The 20,203-nt window shown below is 33.8% G+C and overlaps 1 protein-coding gene across 1 annotated transcript; it reads left to right on the top strand.

Moving 5' to 3' along the window:
• Positions 1-3,690: 3,690 nt before the first annotated feature.
• Positions 3,691-4,227, top strand: LOC127079734 (uncharacterized). Its single transcript, XM_051020109.1, has 2 exons — positions 3,691-3,939; positions 4,006-4,227. Exons 1-2 carry the CDS (start codon positions 3,691-3,693, stop codon positions 4,225-4,227), a joined length of 471 nt encoding a protein of 156 aa, XP_050876066.1.
• Positions 4,228-20,203: the final 15,976 nt, after the last annotated feature.

Raw genomic sequence — 20,203 nt, 5'->3', positions numbered from 1 at the left:
ATTATTCTTGCAAGTTCTACTAGAAATTGATTCTTCCTTTCTACTACTCCATTTTGTTGTGGAGTCCATGGTACTGAAAAATTATGAGAGATACCATGTTCTTCACAAAATTCTATAAAATATGCATTTTGGAATTCTCCACCATGATCACTTCTTATAGATACAATCTTTAATGACTTCTCATTTTGAACTTGCTTTGCATACTTCTTAAAAGCCTTGAAAGCATCACTTTTCTGCACAAGAAATAAAGTCCAAGAATATCTAGAGAAGTCATCAACAATAACTAAGGCATATACATTACCTCTGAAGCTTCTTGTTCTTGACGTACTAATTAAGTCCATATGCAACAATTGAAGTGGTATTGTTGTTGACACCATATTCTTTGACTTGAAAGTTGATTTGGTTTGTTTTCCCTTTTGACAAGCATGACACGATTTATCTTTGACAAACTCATCTTCGGTAAACCAACGTCAAGATCACGTTTGACTAGTTTATTTAAATGATCCATATGAATATGGGTTACCCTTTTATGCCAAAGCCATGCGTCATTATTGTTTACCATGAGACATTTTACTTTTAGAGACAAATCATCTAAATCTATCATAAAAATATTATTGATTATTTTACCTTTTAGTTTTACCTCATTGGTGACTTCATCTTCAGTCAAGCATTCATCTTTGGTGAACTTGATCTTGAAGCCTTTGTCACAAAGTTGGCTTATGGTTAGAAGATTATACTTTAGTCCTTCAAAATAAAGTACATCTTCAATGGATTTGAAAGGTGGTGCTCTAACTTTGCCTTTGCCAAGAATCTTTCATTTATTGTTGTCTTCATAGGTGACATATCCTTTGGCTTTAAGAACTAGATTTGAAAATGTGCTTATATCTCTCGGCATATGCTTTGAACAACCACTATCAAGATACCATAGATTTGATGTGGTCTTCAAGCTTACCTAAAAAAAATTTATGTTTTGTTAGGTATCCAATGTGCCTTGGGTCCTTCATAATTAGTACCTTTCTTAACCCACACATAATGCCCACTTGCCACACTAAAGTTTCTAAGATAGCAAGCATTAGGTGTATGACCACTTATACCACAATAAAAGCATGTAGGAACAAAATTAATTTTATAACTAGGAACATATGATTTCTTTTTAGGAAATATCGTCTTAGGATGTTAATGAAATTTTTGTGCTTTATTCACTTTTTCCTTGTTGGATTAGTCACTTGCCTTAACAAAGATAGGTTTATTAGTACTTGGTTTGTTAAACTTAGAATAACCAAGACCACTTTTATCATTTGAATACCTTTGTTGGCTAAGAATGTTTTGTTATGTTGTTTATAGTATGTGACATGTGTGTGAAACAATGTTTGTGCTCGTTTGTTTTTCTAACCACTTTCCTGCTGGAGCAAGATTGAAACAAGTAGGGGAGAAGCTTCTGCTTCTCTGAGATGTTTTGGGTGTGGAGGGTTGGTTCAATGTTCCGCTGATTACAGAAGTGTAGGTTGTTGGGTGAGTTTATATTGTTTCTTGAAACCGAAGAGAGTATGGTTCAATGATTACTTTGTTGGTGTTCCTAAATTTACCTTTTACAATTTATGGTCGAGATTTTGGGATTGTCTTAATCTATTTGGCTCTAAGTCATCTTGATTTATTCTGGGAATGAATTGGTTGGAGACCAACCATGTGTTTATCAATTATTTTGATAAGTAGGTGAAGTTTCTTGAATCCTGAAAGAATACGTAGTCGAGTTTCATGACCATGAGACATGTAGAGATGTCCTTGAGTGAGAGTTCTTAAGTTTCCATGATGCTCACACCCTTGAATGGGGGAAGTGATAGAATTATTATGGATCTACCACTGGTATGTGCTTTTTCCTGAGGTATTCCCATATGGCATCAGTGATTTTCCGCCAGAGCGTGAGGTGGGGTTTTTTATAGACTTAGTACCTAGTACTAGTCCTGTGTCGATGACTCGTTATAGGATGTCTACTTCATATCTGAGTGAGATGGAGAAACAATTAGAGGATCTAATTGTGAGGAAGTTCGTTTAACTGAGTGTGTCACTGTAGGGAGCGTCAGTGATGTTAGTTAAGAAGAAATATGGTACCATGAGGTTGTGTGTTGACTATCGACAGCTGAACAGGTTCCTATCGAGAACAAGTATCCACTTTCGAGAATGGATGATTTGATGGATTAATTGGTTATTGCTTAAGTGTTTAGCAAGATTGATTTGCATTTGGGTTATCATCAGATTTGTGCGAAGTCATACGATATTCCGAAGACTACATTCAGGACGAGATACAATACATATGAGTATTTAGTGTTGTTATTTGGCGTGTCTAATACGCCTGGAGTGTTCATGGACTACATGAATATAATATTTTGTTCGTACTTAAATCAGTTTGTGGTTGTGTTCATCGAAGATATTCTGATATATTCCAAGTCTGATGAAAAGCAGTTGGAGCATTTGAGAGTTGTGTTATAGAACTTAAAAGAGAATAAGTTGTATACAAAGTTGTCAAAGTGTGAGTTCTGATTGAAGAAGTGAGTTTCCTTGGTCATGTGATATTAAGTAGTGGTATCATAGTGGATTCGTCGAAGATATATGCAGTATTGCAATGGGAGACTCTGAAGTTGGTTACTGAGATTAGAAGTTTTCTTGGTTTGGATGGTTATTATCGAAGGTTTATCGAAGGCTTTTCAAAATTGGCATTGAATTTGACTCAGTTTTCTCGAAAGGGTCAAGCTTATGTGTGGAGTGTTTAGTGTAAAAAGAGTTTTCAAGAACTCATGAAGAAGTTAACATACACTCTGGTGTTGATTTTGTCGAGTCCAAGTGAATCCTTTGTTGTGTATTGTGATGTTTCGAAGATGGGTCTCGGTGGTATGTTGATGTAGAATGGCCAGATGGTGGCTTATGCTTCTAGATAGTTGAAAGTTCATTAGAGGAATTATCCTACGTGTGATCTAGAGTTAGAAACCATAGTGTCCGTGTTGAAAATTTGGAGGCATTATCTATTTAGTTCTAGATTTGAAGCATTCAGTGATCACAAGAGTTTGAAGTATCTCTTATATCGGAAAGAGTCGAATATGAGGCAGAGGAGATCGCTCTAATTTCTTAAATATTATGATTTTGGGTTAAGTTACCATCCTGGAAAGCCAATGTTGTAGATGATGTTTTAAGCAGAAAGTCATTGCATATGTCGATGTTGATGGTTCGAGAATTGGAATTGATTGAGAAATTCAGAGACATGATTTTGGTGTGTGAAGAGACTTCTAACAGTGTGATGTTAGGTATATTGAAGCTGACTAGTGGTATCCTTGAAGAGATCATAGAATGTCGGAAAGTTGATTTGGGATTGGTTGACTGACTTATGTTCATCAATCAAGGTAAATGTGGTGATTTCAAGATCGATGAGAATGGTTTGATGAGATTCAGAGGCAAAGTTTGTGTACCTAATCTTCTTATCATCTATAAATAAATGGTCATACAGAGAGGATTATTCAGTCTTTGGAGGATTTGTTGATAACGTGTGTTTTGGAGCAGGCAGGTAACTGGGACAATTACTTGTCATTGGTTGAGTTCACTTACAACAATAGTTTCCACTATAGCATTGGAATGGAATTATTCAAGGCGTTATAGGGTAGGTGTATGACGCCTTTGTGTTAGTAAGATTCTGGTGAGAGTATGGTGCTTGGACTTGAAAAAGTTAAGAAAACTACTGAGAAGATCAAGATTATCCAAGAGAAGGTGAAAGCTTCACAAAGTCGTCAGAAGAGCTATCATGACAAGGGGAGGAAAACACTTGAGTTTCAGAAGGGAGATCATGTGTTTCTGAGAGTTACTCCGGTAACTGGTGTTGACTGCACGTTGAAGTCTAAGAAACTTACACAAAGTTTCATTGGTCAATTTCTGATTCTTCATAGAGTAGGAGAGGTAGCCTATTTAGTGGCATTTCCACCATACCTTTGAAATATTCATTATGTATTCCATGTGTCTTAGCTGAGGAAGTATATCCCGTATCCGTCTCGTGTGATCCAGTTGGATGATGTTCAAGTTAGAGTGAACTTGAAAGTTGAGACTTTGTCATTGAGATTTGATGATCGTGAGGTGAAGAACTTGCGAGTCAAGGAGATTGCTTTAGTAAAAGTCATGCGGGGAGCTCCTGCTGGTGGCAATGCGACGTGGGAGCTCGAGAGTAGGATGAGAGAGTCTTATCCATAACTTTTCTCGTCATGTGATTTCCGAGGATAAAAATTCATTAAGTGGGGGAGAGTTGTAACACCCTAATTTAATTATCCGCTTATTTGTGTTAATTAATTGGGTTAGTGAAATTAATTAATTATAAATTGGAGAGAACATGAAGAATTAGATCTGTTTTGTGAATTGAGAGAGTTTAGTGGTAAGTGGACAGAAGTGGAATGTTAGGTGGGCAAAAAGTTAATTAAGAGGAATTTATTAGAGTAGTATATATTCTAAAAGTTAGAGAAATTAGGTTTAGAGAACCTCTCCTATATGTTAGTGAAAACAAGAGTCTTTGAGAGAAGAACATTGGAAGGGAGAGATATGGCTTGAGAGAAGGGATCCTTGGGAGCTTGCTTTGCTGATTTTGCTGGAAATACAAGGTAAGGGGGTAGATTGTTCAATTAAGGGCGCCTAAATCATGAAATGGTAGAGAGGTTTCCTTTAACCTCTATTAGGGTTTTCCTTTTTCTATTTTATTGATGATAATCTGATATATATATATATATATATATATATATATATATATATATATATATATATATATATATATATATATATATATATATATATATAGTGTGTGTGTGTGTGTGTGTGTGAATTATGTTTTGAGGTTGTTAATTACTATGATATTATATTGTTAATGCTATGATGTTTTATGTTCATGAGTAAATTGATCAAATGATGAAATTGGTATAAATTTGGGTGTTTTAGGGTATTGATATGATTGAATAACTCATGATGAAATTGATAGGATTGTGTTGATTAGTGATTACCTGATGAATTTTTCCTATTATAATGTGATTTTGTTATGTTTTAATTGTTGCAATTGGAACTGGTTTAAGATGTAAGAGATATGAGATGAGGAATGCGAGTGATACTGTGAAAAAATGGTTTTCTAAAAAAGTCACATAGACCAATCAATTGGGGAGGTGTAATCGATCGATTCCATTAAAAATTGGAATTTTGGCCAAAATGAAGGGAACAATCGATTGGTTACCTAGTGTAATTGATTGATTCCATTTTTAAAGTGAAAAATCAGTGAAACGGTGAGTTGAGTGTAATCGCTTAGTCCCTGAGTGTAATAGATTGGTTCACTTACCATTTTCGCTATAACTTGAGGTTCATGACTCGGATTGAGATGCAATTTGAAGTGTTAGAAAGCTAACGCGTAGAGGTACCTCATGCTAGTGCATTGTGAGATAACTTTCGTATAAATTTATGTTCAGTATGTGAATATATGTTGTGTATCATATGTTTAATTGTGTGATTATTGTACATGCTTTTAGTGATTGATGAGGTGAGTGGTTCAGAGTGAGAACTACTCGTATTATGTTGAGTGCATGATAAACTACAGTAAGAGTGAGGTTGTAGTCTTTATTATGTGGTTGTGTGATTGTTTACAGTTGGAGTGGGGTTGTATTTGTTATTGTGTTGTTGGATGTATGGATAACTTTGTGAATCGTTGTGTTTACTCAATGGTGAATTGATGTTAGAATGAATTGAAATGTATGAATAATATGGGGATGTATGTTAAAGTTGTGGGTGTATGACTAATTATGTCAATTGTTATACATGTTATCGATAATTGATTACGGTCAGATTGGGGCTATAATCTTTGTTATATGTTGTTGTCTGATTATTTATAGTCATAGTGGGATTGTATTCGTGTTTTGGGGTTGCATGGTTAGGTACAGTCACAGTGGGATTGTTTAATGACATGGATCATATGTTGTTGTTGTTCTGAAAGAGGCATGTTCGCTAGTTCAAAGTGGAGACTAATAACTTATCTCAAGTTCAGAGTAGGGGCTTGGAGCTCGGGGTTCGCAGTTGATTGGAACCCGGTTCACATGAAGAACCAAATGTTAATTCAGTACCGCATGCATATAGAGTTGATTGTGAGTGCGGCTCAGAGTGGGGACCGTGGTGAGCATGAGTCGAGTCAATGTTTCATTGTCTTACATGATAGTGAGATGTTTGTGTAATGATGTATACTCTTGTATGATTTGTGTGATTGATGATTGACTGTGATGTGGGAGAGATGTGAATATATGGTGTTGATGTGCATTTCTAATATGTGGATGATTTTGTAATGTGTGAATGTATCCTGATTGTTTATGCACAATTTATTATTTGAATATATTCTCACCTCGTTTAGTGTTGTTACGTATGTGCTCCTCCGGAGTACAGATAATCAGGTACTTGAATAGGAGCTTGAGATTTTAGGACGGTGTTGTGCCTTTTTAGCTACTTGTCGTTCGAATCTATAGTGGAGTCACTCGGATACGTAATAAGAGGGGGGAACAGTTTGTTCTTAATTTGTTTATGTTGTGTATCTTTTATGTTGTTTTCATTTCATGATGAACCCTTTTTCAAACTTACATCGTTGTTTAGGATTTTATGCCGAGTGTTTTTGTAATTCCACTACTTATCAAATGGTTTAACTTTTCAAATTATGTGGTTCAAAATAGTTTTTGATTGTGCGAGTAGCATCCTGCTTGGTGACTAACTGGAATATATATGTTTTCAATTACTTATTTGTCAAGTTGAAAAATAGGGTGTTACACATATATTGTTGTACTTTGGCGTGTGCTAGAAGGATTAAGATTAGCAAAAGAGATTGAGTTTCGAGTTATTAAGCTTCATATATATTCGAAAATGCTTGTTCAAAATATTTTAGATCATTGACAAGGTAGTATAATTGGATTGTCATTGGTACAGATTCAAAATTGAGTCGAATAATTGTGCAAATACACTTGGAAATACGGAGTGTCATCTAGATCCTAATTTAATATTTTATGAGTGAATTGTTGCTCAAATTTATATTCTTTTATTAGTTGATTGCATTCAAGTCTAAATTAATTGTCATGTAAATTTTTTTCTTTCTAGATTTTAGCTCTTTTTTTGTATATAAAAAAAATCAAAATATTACATATAACTACGTTTGGAGCGTTAAAAGAAATTAGATAACATGTTATTGTCAATTATTCAACAACAAAAAAACATCCTAATGACTAATGCTAATAATACTGGACATATCCAAAAAGGGTAAAAGTTGCAGATTCGAATGCAGAGTAACTCCATATAGCGAAGATCCAAAGGGTGGGGGAGGGGAGTGTGGACCACATTCGAAGAAGAACGTGCACGATTTACAGACCTTTGGTTTATTTATATTGAAATTCATTTCAAGTACGATCACATAATTGGCTGAAAGCAACTTGGTCATGTGCTATGTTACTCTTTTTAAGCTTTAACTACCTAATGCTACCGCTAATAACCTTGCTCTAACACTAATAATATAGTTATATAATAATTTTTCACGATTACAATTCCATTTTTATCCAATACTACCGATTTATTACACATATTACTCAAAACAGAATAATGCATGCATCATGCATGCAGTTGGAGTATATCCATTAACTTGCTAATAACTATTTAGAGAGAATATAAAAGATCAACTTGCAGTTAACTTTTTATAAAAGAGTGATTATATTCCTTAAGCATCAAAAAAGAAAAAGAGTGGTTACGTGATGAGGACCAACTAATTTATTTAGCTCTTCTGATTTGCTTTGCTGGATCCGGCTCATCAATTGGGGTTGTTTTATACTATTAATGATGTTAATAGTTACCAATTAAGCATTGGTTGTAGTGTAATACAAGTGCTAATTTCACAAAGTGCAAAATGATACTTCTACACTTTTTTTACACCTCTACAATACTTAATTAATCACGTGAAAAATATGATTAATTTAGATGAACAGGTGGTTAAGTCAATTCTCATTGTAATATTAAAAAAAACGGGTTGAAAAGTGTCTTTAAAAGGTTCAAGCAAAACACAATGTGTTCCATTCAAAATGTAGTCTTTTAAAAGTTTCAAGCAAATCACAATGTGCTCCCTTCAAAGTGTAGGACACACAACGGTGGCGAATCTTTGTTTGAAATTTATTTAGTTAATTTCCACAAATTTTCACCACTACTATAAAATATTATCTTTCGTAACACCATATTACTACGGTCGTTCTATTAATCTTAGTAATAACTCATTTTTTATGCACCGTTTAATTTTATTATTTACTAAAAGGCATTTCACTATGGTCAATGTTAACAATCGTAGTGAAATGTATCTGAAACATGAGGGTTTGAATCTCAGCACCAATAATTTTCTAGTTTTTCATAGCACAAAGAATTTGCCCTTATATTTCATCACGGTTCATATTATCAATTGTGGTATAAGATACTAATACTTAATCACAGTTGTTATTAATTAGAAATCGTACGGATAGGTATTACATATATATAAGCGAAGTTATCTTGCTTCAATATATAACGGTCGTCTTTCTCAAAATAAAACCTTAACACCTTTCTCACTCGTCTCTCTCATACATCCTAATCTTCATTAACGTTTTGATAACCTTTATTCACAAACATGAAAAATAAAAATATCAAATTCATGCAGCGAACTCGTCTTCTTCGAACGGTTACCTTTATTAAATCAAAGCTTACGGAATGTTTTCAAATTTGTTTAGAAGTTACCTTTGTTGCATCGTCTTCTTCGAAAGGTTAGCTTTATTAGGAAATGGTTAAGTTACAGGTTAGTCTTCATAATATATAATATAGGTTCTTACCTGGTTCAATAGTTTATATTTTCAAACACTTCTTCTTTTAATAAAGGTATTTTCATAAATACACTTATATCGTTTGATGGTGATAGGTTTGAATTACGGAAAGCTAGATTTGAAATTTTTATCAAAGCAATTGATTTTGAATTGTAGGATATTTTAATCAATGGTCTGTTAATTCCTACATTCTCCTTTAATGATGGTGTAGAAAATAAATCTGACTTTCTTTGAACGGAAAAAGATAAAGTAAAATTAAAATTTTGTTTTAAAGTCAAACATCTTTTGATAAATAATTTTAGTTCCAAGCAGATTTATTATGTATTTACTTGTGAGTCCTCCAAGGAAGTGTGAGACACTCTCTAAATAATTAATGGAGTTTCTCCAAGTGTCAAGAAAGAAAAAATGAACACACAAATCCAGGATATTGAAATTTCAAATGAATGTGAGAATCATTCTCATAGATGGTACTCAACTATTGGAATCCTTGGAGATTATGTTATAAATTTTGTATTTAACTATTATTTATGAATTAAGAGCTGGAATTAAAGATATGATTCAATCCTAATTTAAATTATAGCAGTGCCTTTGGTGAGTTTCAATAAGAATCTAGAAAGAAGGAGATTATCAAGAAACTCATTGAATTGATCGAGCTCTTGAAATATGAAGGGATGGACTTCAGAATATTATAAGAATATTTTTAAATAATAGAGAAGTAGTATATTTAACTCCAATAGTCTCCTTTGAATGAACGGTCTCAATAGATGAAAGATCATTCGAAGAGTCATCATCTAATAGGTTTGATGAAGAAACTACATCCAAAAAAAATGATGAAGAAGTCTCATGGAATAAATTTTTTAAAGGAATTTCATATAGCCATATCGTTGTTGAAGAAGCTTCATTCAGTAGAATACTTGAATAAGTTCAACAAGAAGAATATTTGAAGCTAGAGATGATAAAGACACAACATCTAGAAGCTTTTTTAAAGAGTCAACTTCTCGAAAAATATACATAGATCCTTCATATCAAATCTCATGTGAAGAAGAGGTAGAAAATAAATGGTGAATCAATGAATGGAACATCAAAAGATTCATGCAGATATGTCTTCAAGAATATACCTATTGATACATCAGAAAACTCTTATAAAGACACTCCTCAAAAAGGAGAATATGATAAAGAACATCATGTGTTCCATAAGGCTTCTAAAGAAAATAACATTAAGGTAACTTCTCAAACTCATAATAAAATGTTTAAGATTAGTGTTAAGCTTGATGTTAAGGATTATGTTAAGTTCTTAGAAAATAGAAGTAAGATTCTTGGTGAAGAAATTTCTAGCATAAAAAGAGAATATTTAAATTCGAATAAATGTAATTCTTACAATTCTTTTAAAAATGAAGTAACTAGTTTACAAGAAACCTTAGGGGAACTCACTAAGGGTAAAGATAATCTCGATATAGTTACGTCTAGTCAAAAGGCTTTATTTAATAAAAATAGGATAGGTTATAAACCTGATAGATCGCATGATAAGAAGAAATTTAATCGTCTGGTATTTAAGTGAAAATTTTATAATAATTTTGGTCATCTTGAACCATTTTTATATTTTAAATTAAGAGGGTTGAAAAGGAATACCTCAAGTCCTCTTAAAGTGACTACCGCACCAGGACCCAAAATGATTTAGGTGCCAAAGGTAAAAATGTGATTTGACGGTAGGAAATGCTTTGCATATTTGAATGTGCTTATAGAAAATTTGATAAAGTTATGCCAAGTACGTGTATACTATGAGTATACAAAGGAAGTTTTTTGTTCTTTATGGTACTTGATCAAGTTTTATGGTGTTGATGGCATTTATTCCATGGTGGTTAATGATCCTTGATTGATCAAGGTGTTTGTTAGCATTGATTGTCTTCTCAACACTCATGTTTGACCTATCTATCCTGTTAATATTAATGATGATGTTTAACAATTGCTTTTGACCTAGTTATTTGTTAGCATTGATGGTGGTGCTCATCATTCTTGATGGTCTTGATGATTTTTAGAGTTTAAGGATCGTTGGTGATCGTATCACTCTTGATGTTTTATTTCCAACTCTCATATCAAGTGATCCGTCGTGATGTTCTTTTGAGGTAAATCACTTGGTAGGAAATTGAATTGGAAAACTTTGAGGAAATTATCTTTAAAATGGTATTTTTATGCTTAATTAATATATTCTATCACTAACATGTTAAGGTATGAGTTGATCATGCCTTTAGCAAGTATGTGAAGCAAAAATTGAATAATCTAGGCAAAGAGGTTCATTTTTGAAGTTTAAATGGGGTGCTAAAAGTAATAATCCAGGCCCAATCTCTTTAAAAGGTTTAAAAGAAGCAAGAAAGGTTAAATATTTTTTATATATGATTAGACCAAAGAGGTAATCAATTATAGCGTATTCCTCTTTCAAGTATTCAAGCAATATGAAAATATATCTCTTGTAAAATTAAATTAAATCAACTCATTATTAAAGATCATGTCAAATCTCACTCTTTTTTAAGGTCTAATCAATTAAGTCTCAGTTGAAATCTATTAGAGAACTTATTTTGGAAACATTTATCAATTTTATCTTTTTTTTGGACAAATCTCCATTAATTTCATGGATTTTCTCACGAAAATAAACTTAGAAATTATGCTTAATAAATGTACTCTTTCATTCCTTCTTTTGCATCCAAATATATCCTCATCTAGGGGTGTTCAAAACCAAACCAACCCAATAGAAAACCGCAAACCAAACCAAACCAAATAGAAACCGCAAAAAACCGCATTTGGTTCGGATTCTTTTGGGTCATTTTTTAATAAAACCGCACGGTTTGGTTTGGTTTGCGGTTTGTATTTTTCAAACCGAACTAAACCAAACCAAACCGCATTATGTTACAACCCAAAGTTCACTTATCCCACATCCAACCCAAACCTCAAACCTAGTATGCCTTAACCTTACAATTACAAACGATTTTCTCTTAATCACACTTAGGGTTTCATTTTCAACCTTCTTAAATCTCTCATAGTTGTATCACACATTCTTCTCATCTTCTTTTCCATGTAGGTCTCGCCTATTCTACTTTAATAAGTCTTCTATTATGTTCTTTCTTTTTTATCTTTTATGTTACTATTTTCTCTTCCAATTACGTTTTTATTGCACTTTTCTTCTCAATCTCGCATCTCTTATGTTCTTTTTTTCATCTTCTCTAATCTCTTATCTCATATCTTTTTTTAATGTTTTATTATAATGTCTTTGATATTATTTTATGCTACTATTTATATTTGTCTTTTATTTCACTTTTGTCTAATCTGGTTTTTTGTATATTGAATGAAACGTTTGTCTAAATATGATGAATTTTGATGTTATATAGTAATGTATGAATGACTAAACATAAAGTTATGTCGTTATTTATAGGAGTATATATGGCTCAATAAAAATATTATAAAAAACCGAACCAATTGAACCAACCCAAACCGCATTAATTTGGTTTGGTTTGGTTTGGTTTTATTTCTAAAAGTCAACCGAACCAAACCAAACCGCATGTTTTTTTCTCTTGCGGTTCGGGTGATTTTTATCGCAAAAACCGCCCAAACCGCACCGCGAACACCCCTATCCTCATCTCTCATTTTATTGTGTGATTTTCTACCTTTTGCCAATATTATCATCATTATGGCCCCAATAACTTCTTCAAGCAAGTTTTATATGGAATAGACTCCCTCAAAGAATCAAGGAGAGAAATATATGTATAGTCGCAAAATGATGCGACCTGTCAACATGGAAGCCTTATTTCTTAGGGAGTCCAGACCCTACGAGAATATCAATTAAGGCTTTCTCAGAGAATTCTTCACCAAAGAACTAGGTCGCATGTATCCAAGGCTCGTTAAGCAATTCTACTATAAAGTGAAGTTTGAAGGGTCGACACTCAGAACATCTGTAAAAGGTGTCAAGGTCTCCATTCACATAGAAGATTTTGGAGATATGTTTAAGTTACCCTACTATGGAGAAACATACATCGTTGAAGGACCAACTAAGTTAAATAATTTTTAGTCTTAGGGTTGATATGTTAAGCTTTATGGTAGATCCAATGAGAGAACCAAAGCTTCCTCTCAAAACAGGGTTTATGAAGGATGAAGTTTACATGTCACATCATCTACTCACTTGCATACTCTTTCCCATACAAGGAAATCTTGAAGCATTCATCAAAGAGGATGTTGTGGTTTTATGGTTTGTAACTCAAGATCATCAAGCCAATTTGGTTGATGGGATGTTTAGTTACATGACCGTGTGAAAAAAGAATCACTTAGCAGGATTTCCATATGGAAGCTTAATCACCAAGATCCTGGCCTCAACCAGTGTCGACCTAATGGATGAACTTATAGATGCATCCCACTCTCATATTAACTTGCCATATCTAAGCAAGATAAAATTTTGAGTCTTTAATGGTGAATTGAGGAATGATCCTATGGAAAAAGATGAAGATGAAGCTTAGCCTATCTCAATAAATGGTGAATTAATCAACACCATTCTTACAATGACTCAATAAACCACTATCTTCATTCAAAGGTTGACCAAGGATGATGAAATCATCAAGAAGAACACGTCGGGAAAAGCCATACTAAATAATGATGATAATAGTGACAACAAGTAGTTGTCTCACTTTTGGGTTTACCTTTAAGAGTGTTTAAATTCCTATTTTTTCCTGCTTTTGTACTAGAATTTTATATTTAATTAATGAAGTATTTTGAATTTTAAATGCATGAGCATGCTTTGGTGATTTATGTGTTTGAATATATGGCATACTTGTTTATTATTTTTCTCTCCTTTTTTACAATGTCAAAGGGAGAGAAGTATATTCTCAGTGGAGTAGGGTATACACTCTATATTTGTCTAGGGGAGTTTAATCACTCCAATCTATCACCTTTGTTTTTCTTTTTTTGTCCATATACATCAAAGACATGTTATCATCATCAAAAAGGGGGGAAACATGGATCTATGTGCTTGCAGGTATGATGTATGCAATAATATGTTTAGTTTTGATTATGACAACACTCTAAAGTGAAGTCTTCAACTAAAGTGTTGATTAAGTCCATCTGGTGTTGTAGCAATAGTGTAAGGTGAAGTTGTCATTTGATGTGGTTATCAAGTTGTGGTGTTTGAAGGTCAATGTAGCGGGGTATTTGTCACCATTAGAGATATTGACTAAATCCAAGGTAAACCATACAAGTCGAGTCGCCACCTCACTTCTATTTATCCAAAGGAATGGTTAGAAAGCGAACAAAAACCTAAAAGTTTTAACAAAAACTAGTAAAAGAGAACAGAGATCTGGGTAAGGGGGTTGGTTATGCAATGGGAAGGTGTTAGGCACCCAAAACATCCTAGGTACTCCTAGGGAGCCCTTTTCACACTTGTTGCAAAGGTTGTTGTTTTGTGAAATTTTGTTTGTGCAAACATGATTGAAGAGATGAGAAGAGAATGTACAAGTTAATTACAATTTGTGTTTGGATGGATAAACCCATTGCCTACGTACCATCTTATAAAAAGATTAGGATCAAAACCTCGTAGTTCGGAGTAAAAATCTCAAAACAAGTTGGTGAATTGATTGGTCCAAAAGCCTTAAGGTCTTTTGTTATCAAAGGGAGAAAACTCAACCAAACCACAAATCCACCATGTGAGGATAGCTTCAACATGCTAGTGAGGGGTTAACCCTATAATAAGCATGGAAGACTCATTGTCCATCACTAAGGATATCGGTGAGTATTACATCTACCACAAAGATAACTCAAACCTAATAGCTAAAGGTTATGGAAAATTTTATTAAGAAAGTGGCCATTGGAACCACAAAAAGACATTTGAGTGGGTTATATTTACCAATTAGAAGTATATACAAAAAAAATGGTCAAAGTTGACTTAAAGGTTCAATTCAAAATAAGTGTTATGAAAAGAAAGTTTGAAAATCAAAAGCATAAGGCTTAGGTTTCTAATGTTTGAAAACAATAGTTAAATGTTTGCACAAAGGTTTTGGCTTGGGTTAGAGTGGAGAGATGAAGAAAGAAGGGGCTAAGTCCTAAGGAAACAAAAAGAGAAGGGATGAATAATCAAAACCACAATGGAGTCCCTCTCTTGAGATCATATTGATGATCAAAGTAGCTCCCATCCTTTGGAATAAGCAACCACAAAGTATAAGCAATCTAACAAGTCTCTTAAAAGATCCTCAATGTATCTTGTATCTTCCACTTGGATGAACATGGCAATGGTCCTCCAATTAAGCTCATGGAATCCCTAGTCACAAAAGCACACACATCAAAAGTTTCATGAAATAAAACAAGAATGGACAAAAGTGAGTTTAAATATTTGGTCCTTCTAATCCATCTTCATCATTAAGATCCTTTCACTCCAATTTTGCATAAGGAAGGGTCCTAGAATCTAAGTCCATTTCTCCATTTCTTTGCATAGGGGAAGTCCTAGAAACTAAGTCCATTTCTTTGCATTTGGTCCACAACAATCAAAACAAAGACACAAGCATAATAATATATACACAATTATGTGCTCAAATAATATATACACAATTATGTGCTCAAGTGAGCAAAAGGCAAATGGTATTAACATAAACATGTGCTCAAATGAGCAAAGAGAAAAGCAAATGGATAATATGTGCAAGAATAGTAAATTGCATAAAAGTAAATTGCATAAAGTAAATGTTAATTGTTAATAGTTAGTGTTAGTAGTTAGTGTGCCATAAGGCAAATTTAGCGCTATGTTAAGCAATCGTAATTGGACTTATGTAGAAGTCACAACTATCTGAGGTCGGTCAATAATAATGTAGGCAACAAACACAAGTTAGGAGTCTTGATTAGTGAACCAAGTCCCAACAACTTGCCATGCCAAAAAGAAGAAGAGAAATGATCTTGTATTGGTTTAAGCCTTTTGCATGATTTAGAAGACAACTTATCCCTAATGCAAAGCCATTCACTTGATCAATTGATCAAGATGAATTAGATTTGAATCAAGGAAGGTTAAATCTCCCTAATCAATGCTAACTTATCAACCTTCAACTCATTGATCAAAAAGAAAAGAAGTAGAAGAAGAAGAAGGAGAAGATGGATAAGAGAAATGGAAATGGCAAAAACTAAAATGCATTAAATGGAATACAATGTACCAATCCTCATATGTCGACTAATAACATTGAAAGTCAAGGTCAAACAATCAAAAACAGAAGTGAGATGAAGATTGGGAGTCAAGAAATGAATAAACTATTTTTGGCATTTTTTAATATTTAATTAAACTTGAATTAAAAATGAAATGGAAAGGTCAAACTTCAAAATCACTTCAAATCAACCTTGAAAGGTCTAAGTAATTTATCCTAAGTTCAATAAGGTCAAAGAAAGTTTGACAAAAAATTTCAGCATTTTTAAAAGTCAGAAACTATTTTTAATCAATTAAAAATGAATAAAAATAACCTAATTGAACTAAAATCTCAAATAAATCTCAAATCAATTCAAAAATTGATGAGAATAGTTTTCATAGATCCATCATCATTCAAATAGGTTAGGAAAATATTTTTGTATTTTTTGAATATCAAAAACTATTTAAAATGAATTAAAAATAACCAGAAAAGAGAAAATTCACAAAAAATATCAAATGACAAAATAAAAAATATTAAAAATCAGAAATAGAAACTAGAATTTATTTGGGAAATAATGCAATTGGTCCCATAATTTTTGGATAAAAAATGAAAGAGATATTGATTTTTAAAAATAATTGGAATTAAAGAAATTAAAACCAGAAAATAAAAATGCAAAAAAAACGTGGAGCGTTAGATCTGAGCTCATTAATTGAGCTGGCAGATCACACGCTCCAAAGATGCGCGCCTCTGGTGATCCACGGTCAATGCACACACAGGGAAAAGAAATAGAAGTCATAACAAGCAATGGTCCTGATTGAATCTGGAAAACAAATCACACGGCCAGGATTCAAACTGGAGAGGATGAAGCCACCGGAGCCACCGTCTTCTCCGGTGAGCTTGCAGATTTCGGCCAAATTGCAGAAACTCAAAAGGCAACCAAATCGTGTGATCTAAACATCATTAGAAAGCTGGGATGATGTACATCATCCCTGTACCATCCATTTTCCCTCTAGATCTCCATAGTGTGAGAAATCAGAGATGGAAAAATCTGGTGTTCATCATGAACTCAATGAATTTCAAAAATTAAAAGCATAAACATGATGCCTCTATTGAGAGGACTTCAGCCAACACAAAATCTAAGCCAATAGGTCCATGGATTAGGAGAATCGAAGAAAATACCAGTAGGAGTGTGTGCTTGAATTCTGGTAGCTTGAGCTTGATGCCTTGCTTGCTTTACCAAAACAAAAGTTCAATGAGATGTATGGTGAAGGTCTAGAAGCATTAGATCTAAGAATACAACTAGATGAAGTTGAATTCTAGATTTGAAAATTTTGAGAGAAATGCAATTGCTTCTTTAGTGATGGTTAGGGAGAGAATTCTGCAGCACTTCAGGTTGAATTAGGGTCCCCAATGGAAGCTCACATGCCATGTATTTATAGCCAATGCCATGCTGAAAGTGTGATTTCAAACTTGCATGAATGAAGGGGGCCTCCATGCATGGGCCTGTACAGGCGCATGGAGGGCCCAATTCCATATGGATTGGCAAGCTGAGATCATGAATGAATGAAATGGACGTGCAATTTTGATGCAATCAGCTCATGCATGGTAATTGAATCAAGTTTCCCAAAAAATGCACTTAAAGTTCTCCTCTTCGAAAATGATATTTGCCAAATCCAAAAGTAGCCATGTGAGTAATGGCTGGAAAGTTCTTGGTGTAAGGAACAATTGTTATGTTGGTCAAACATCCATTTGGAATGTGGAAATTTAGGAAATTTGAGTTTAAAGTGTGATGTGCAAAACATGTCAAGGCAAGGTTTCTAAAATTGGCCAATTTTCAAGCCCTTCTGTTGTGATAATGCAAGCTTCAAATGGAAAAACCTCCAGCATTAAAGTTGTAGATCTTTTCAAGACAATAAAAATTGACTTATATTTTGCATCATTTGGAGTTTTGATGAAGGAGTTATGGGCACTTGACGTTGGACTTTTTTTACTTTTAATGCCTTTGGCCAAAAAGGACCTATAATGTCTTGCATTATCACATGTGTTTCCTTTACGATTTTGAGATTTTGTTCAACATAACATTTGAAGCAGACATCGTAATCTTTCTAATGCATTTGATCCCACCTCAAAATCATAAAAAATGAATGAGTTATGTCCTTGGGAAGTTGACCCATAATTAGGGTTTCAGTCAAAATGACCTATAATGTATGGGAACGGCAGATGGTCTTCCAAGCTTCAAATCAAATTTTGATGAACATGAAAGTTGTTAATATTGTCATTAAGAACATTTTTATTTTGGGACCATCTCCATTTGGACAACACATAAAAAGTTAAGTCTCAGTGTATTTCAAAATAGTCAGATGAATTGACTGATCAACTTCTCAAGTCTACAACTCATATCTTGATGAATTGATGATTGAGGACACTAAAATAAGTTCAAATATGCATGAAATGAAGAGTTAAAGAACTTCCCTTGATTATCTTTCACCATGGGTTGAGGTTGCTTCATGAGCAAGGCATTGTGGTGCACATATGAATTAGGGTTTCTCTGGGGAACAAACCTCAAATCCTTTGACTTGCCTTGACCAAAAATGATGCATTGAGGTACTAGGGAGGCACATTTGATGGATGAGATCTTTGGGAGCCATTACCATGCTTGCTATCTGTAAGACCCCAATTTTGTCCCTAAGATCCCTCATGGCATCACATCATCTCATATCATTGCCTCAAGGATCATTGTGCACTTTGCTTCCCCTCCTTGTGGGTGGGTTATCTTTTGAGAGTGGTTTTTGATCACCAAGCATGTTTAGCATTTGTATATCATTGCTTTTCATTTGTTTACTAACCAAAAGTACAAAAATATTGTCATCTAACCTTGTTACTTGCAGATGAAGCAACCATTAGGTCAAGCCAGTCAAAGACATTCATTGAGCCATAGATGGTGGCCATTCTGAAGAATTTGGGCACCATTGATCATTCACAAGAGTTCATATGAACCATGACATCATTTGGAATCAAGATCTCAAGTGGTAGGGGTTTGAAATTCATCAAGGCATTGTTCAGTCAGTTGAAACCCTAGAAAAGTCAACACAAGTCAACTGTGCATTCTATCATGGATTTGAAGGTGGGAGATGGTTAGAGAGGTCTCATTCATGTCCATACAAGTCACATTTGACATGGCAAACATCAACAATGAAGAATTTGAGGTCAGACAGAAAGTTTCCAAAAATAGTAAGTGACCTGTAATTTCAAACTGCCAAAAATGGAAAGGTCTTCTCCTCAAGATTACATGTCCAAGAAAGCTTCAAATAACATTTTGTCCAACATGAAAGTTGAAGATCTTTCTCTCACCTTTCCAAAAAGTCCAAGAAAACCCATTTCTCATGTGTGGTTGGTAAGTTATGATCAAATCATTGTCAATGGATTTTGAACTTCAAGTTAGCATAACTTTTGAACCAAAAGGCCAATTCATGTGGTTCTTTTTGGAGCATTTCTCTCTTGATCTCTACTATCATAATCATGCATCACATTTCATCAATTCTCATCACAAAAATATTGCATTTTTCATTTGAATTAATTTGAATTTTTGGAGGGAAAATATCCATTTGAAAAATATGCATTATTTTCACTTCAAACCAATTTCATATGCATCAAAACAGATTTTGCAATGCATTTCCAAGCCAAATTCGCACTGTTCCATTGCCTAGCATGTGCATGAGGGTACTTTGGCCAAATTGCATAAATCATTCCATTTCACTAATCCTTGGGGTTTTGGCTAAACATGATTAAGAGCTTCATTAGTACATGATATATAAAGCTAATCATAACAGAAAATGACAACAACAACTTCAGAATTTCAGATCTAAACTTTTCATCTCAAATTCTCTCAACTTTTTTCATCAATTTTCTTCAACTCTTTTGCTTTGCTTTCGATCTGTTCATCATCTACTAGCATTGTTGAAGATCTGTGAAGCTAGATCCTGCAGATTTCTTGAAGAATCGTGACTGTTAAAGCATTGCATCTCCCATGGCAGTTGAGATTTCAAGAGGAATCAAGCATTGTTGAGCTGAAATCTTGCATTCATTCATTCACCTGAGCTTAGTAGAGCAACTGTTTCATGCTTCCAGGACCTGAATTGCACAAATCAACTTCTGCATCTTCATAGAGGTTAGATTTCGAATGTGCTAATTCTTGAAATAATCATG

This window comes from Lathyrus oleraceus, chromosome 5 (assembly GCF_024323335.1).
Source record: "Lathyrus oleraceus cultivar Zhongwan6 chromosome 5, CAAS_Psat_ZW6_1.0, whole genome shotgun sequence".
In the NCBI taxonomy this organism is placed as follows: domain Eukaryota; kingdom Viridiplantae; phylum Streptophyta; class Magnoliopsida; order Fabales; family Fabaceae; genus Lathyrus; species Lathyrus oleraceus.
The sequence above is the reverse complement of the archived record's forward strand: the minus strand, read 5'-3'. Positions and strand labels throughout refer to the sequence as shown.

Coding starts and splice junctions, on each gene's coding strand:
- LOC127079734 (XM_051020109.1), top strand. CDS start 3,691: ATGGTGCTTGGACTTGAAAAAGTTAAGAAAACTACTGAGAAGATCAAG. Junction 3,940..4,005: donor TTCTTCATAGAGTAGGAGAG/GTAGCCTATTTA, acceptor CATGTGTCTTAG/CTGAGGAAGTATATCCCGTA.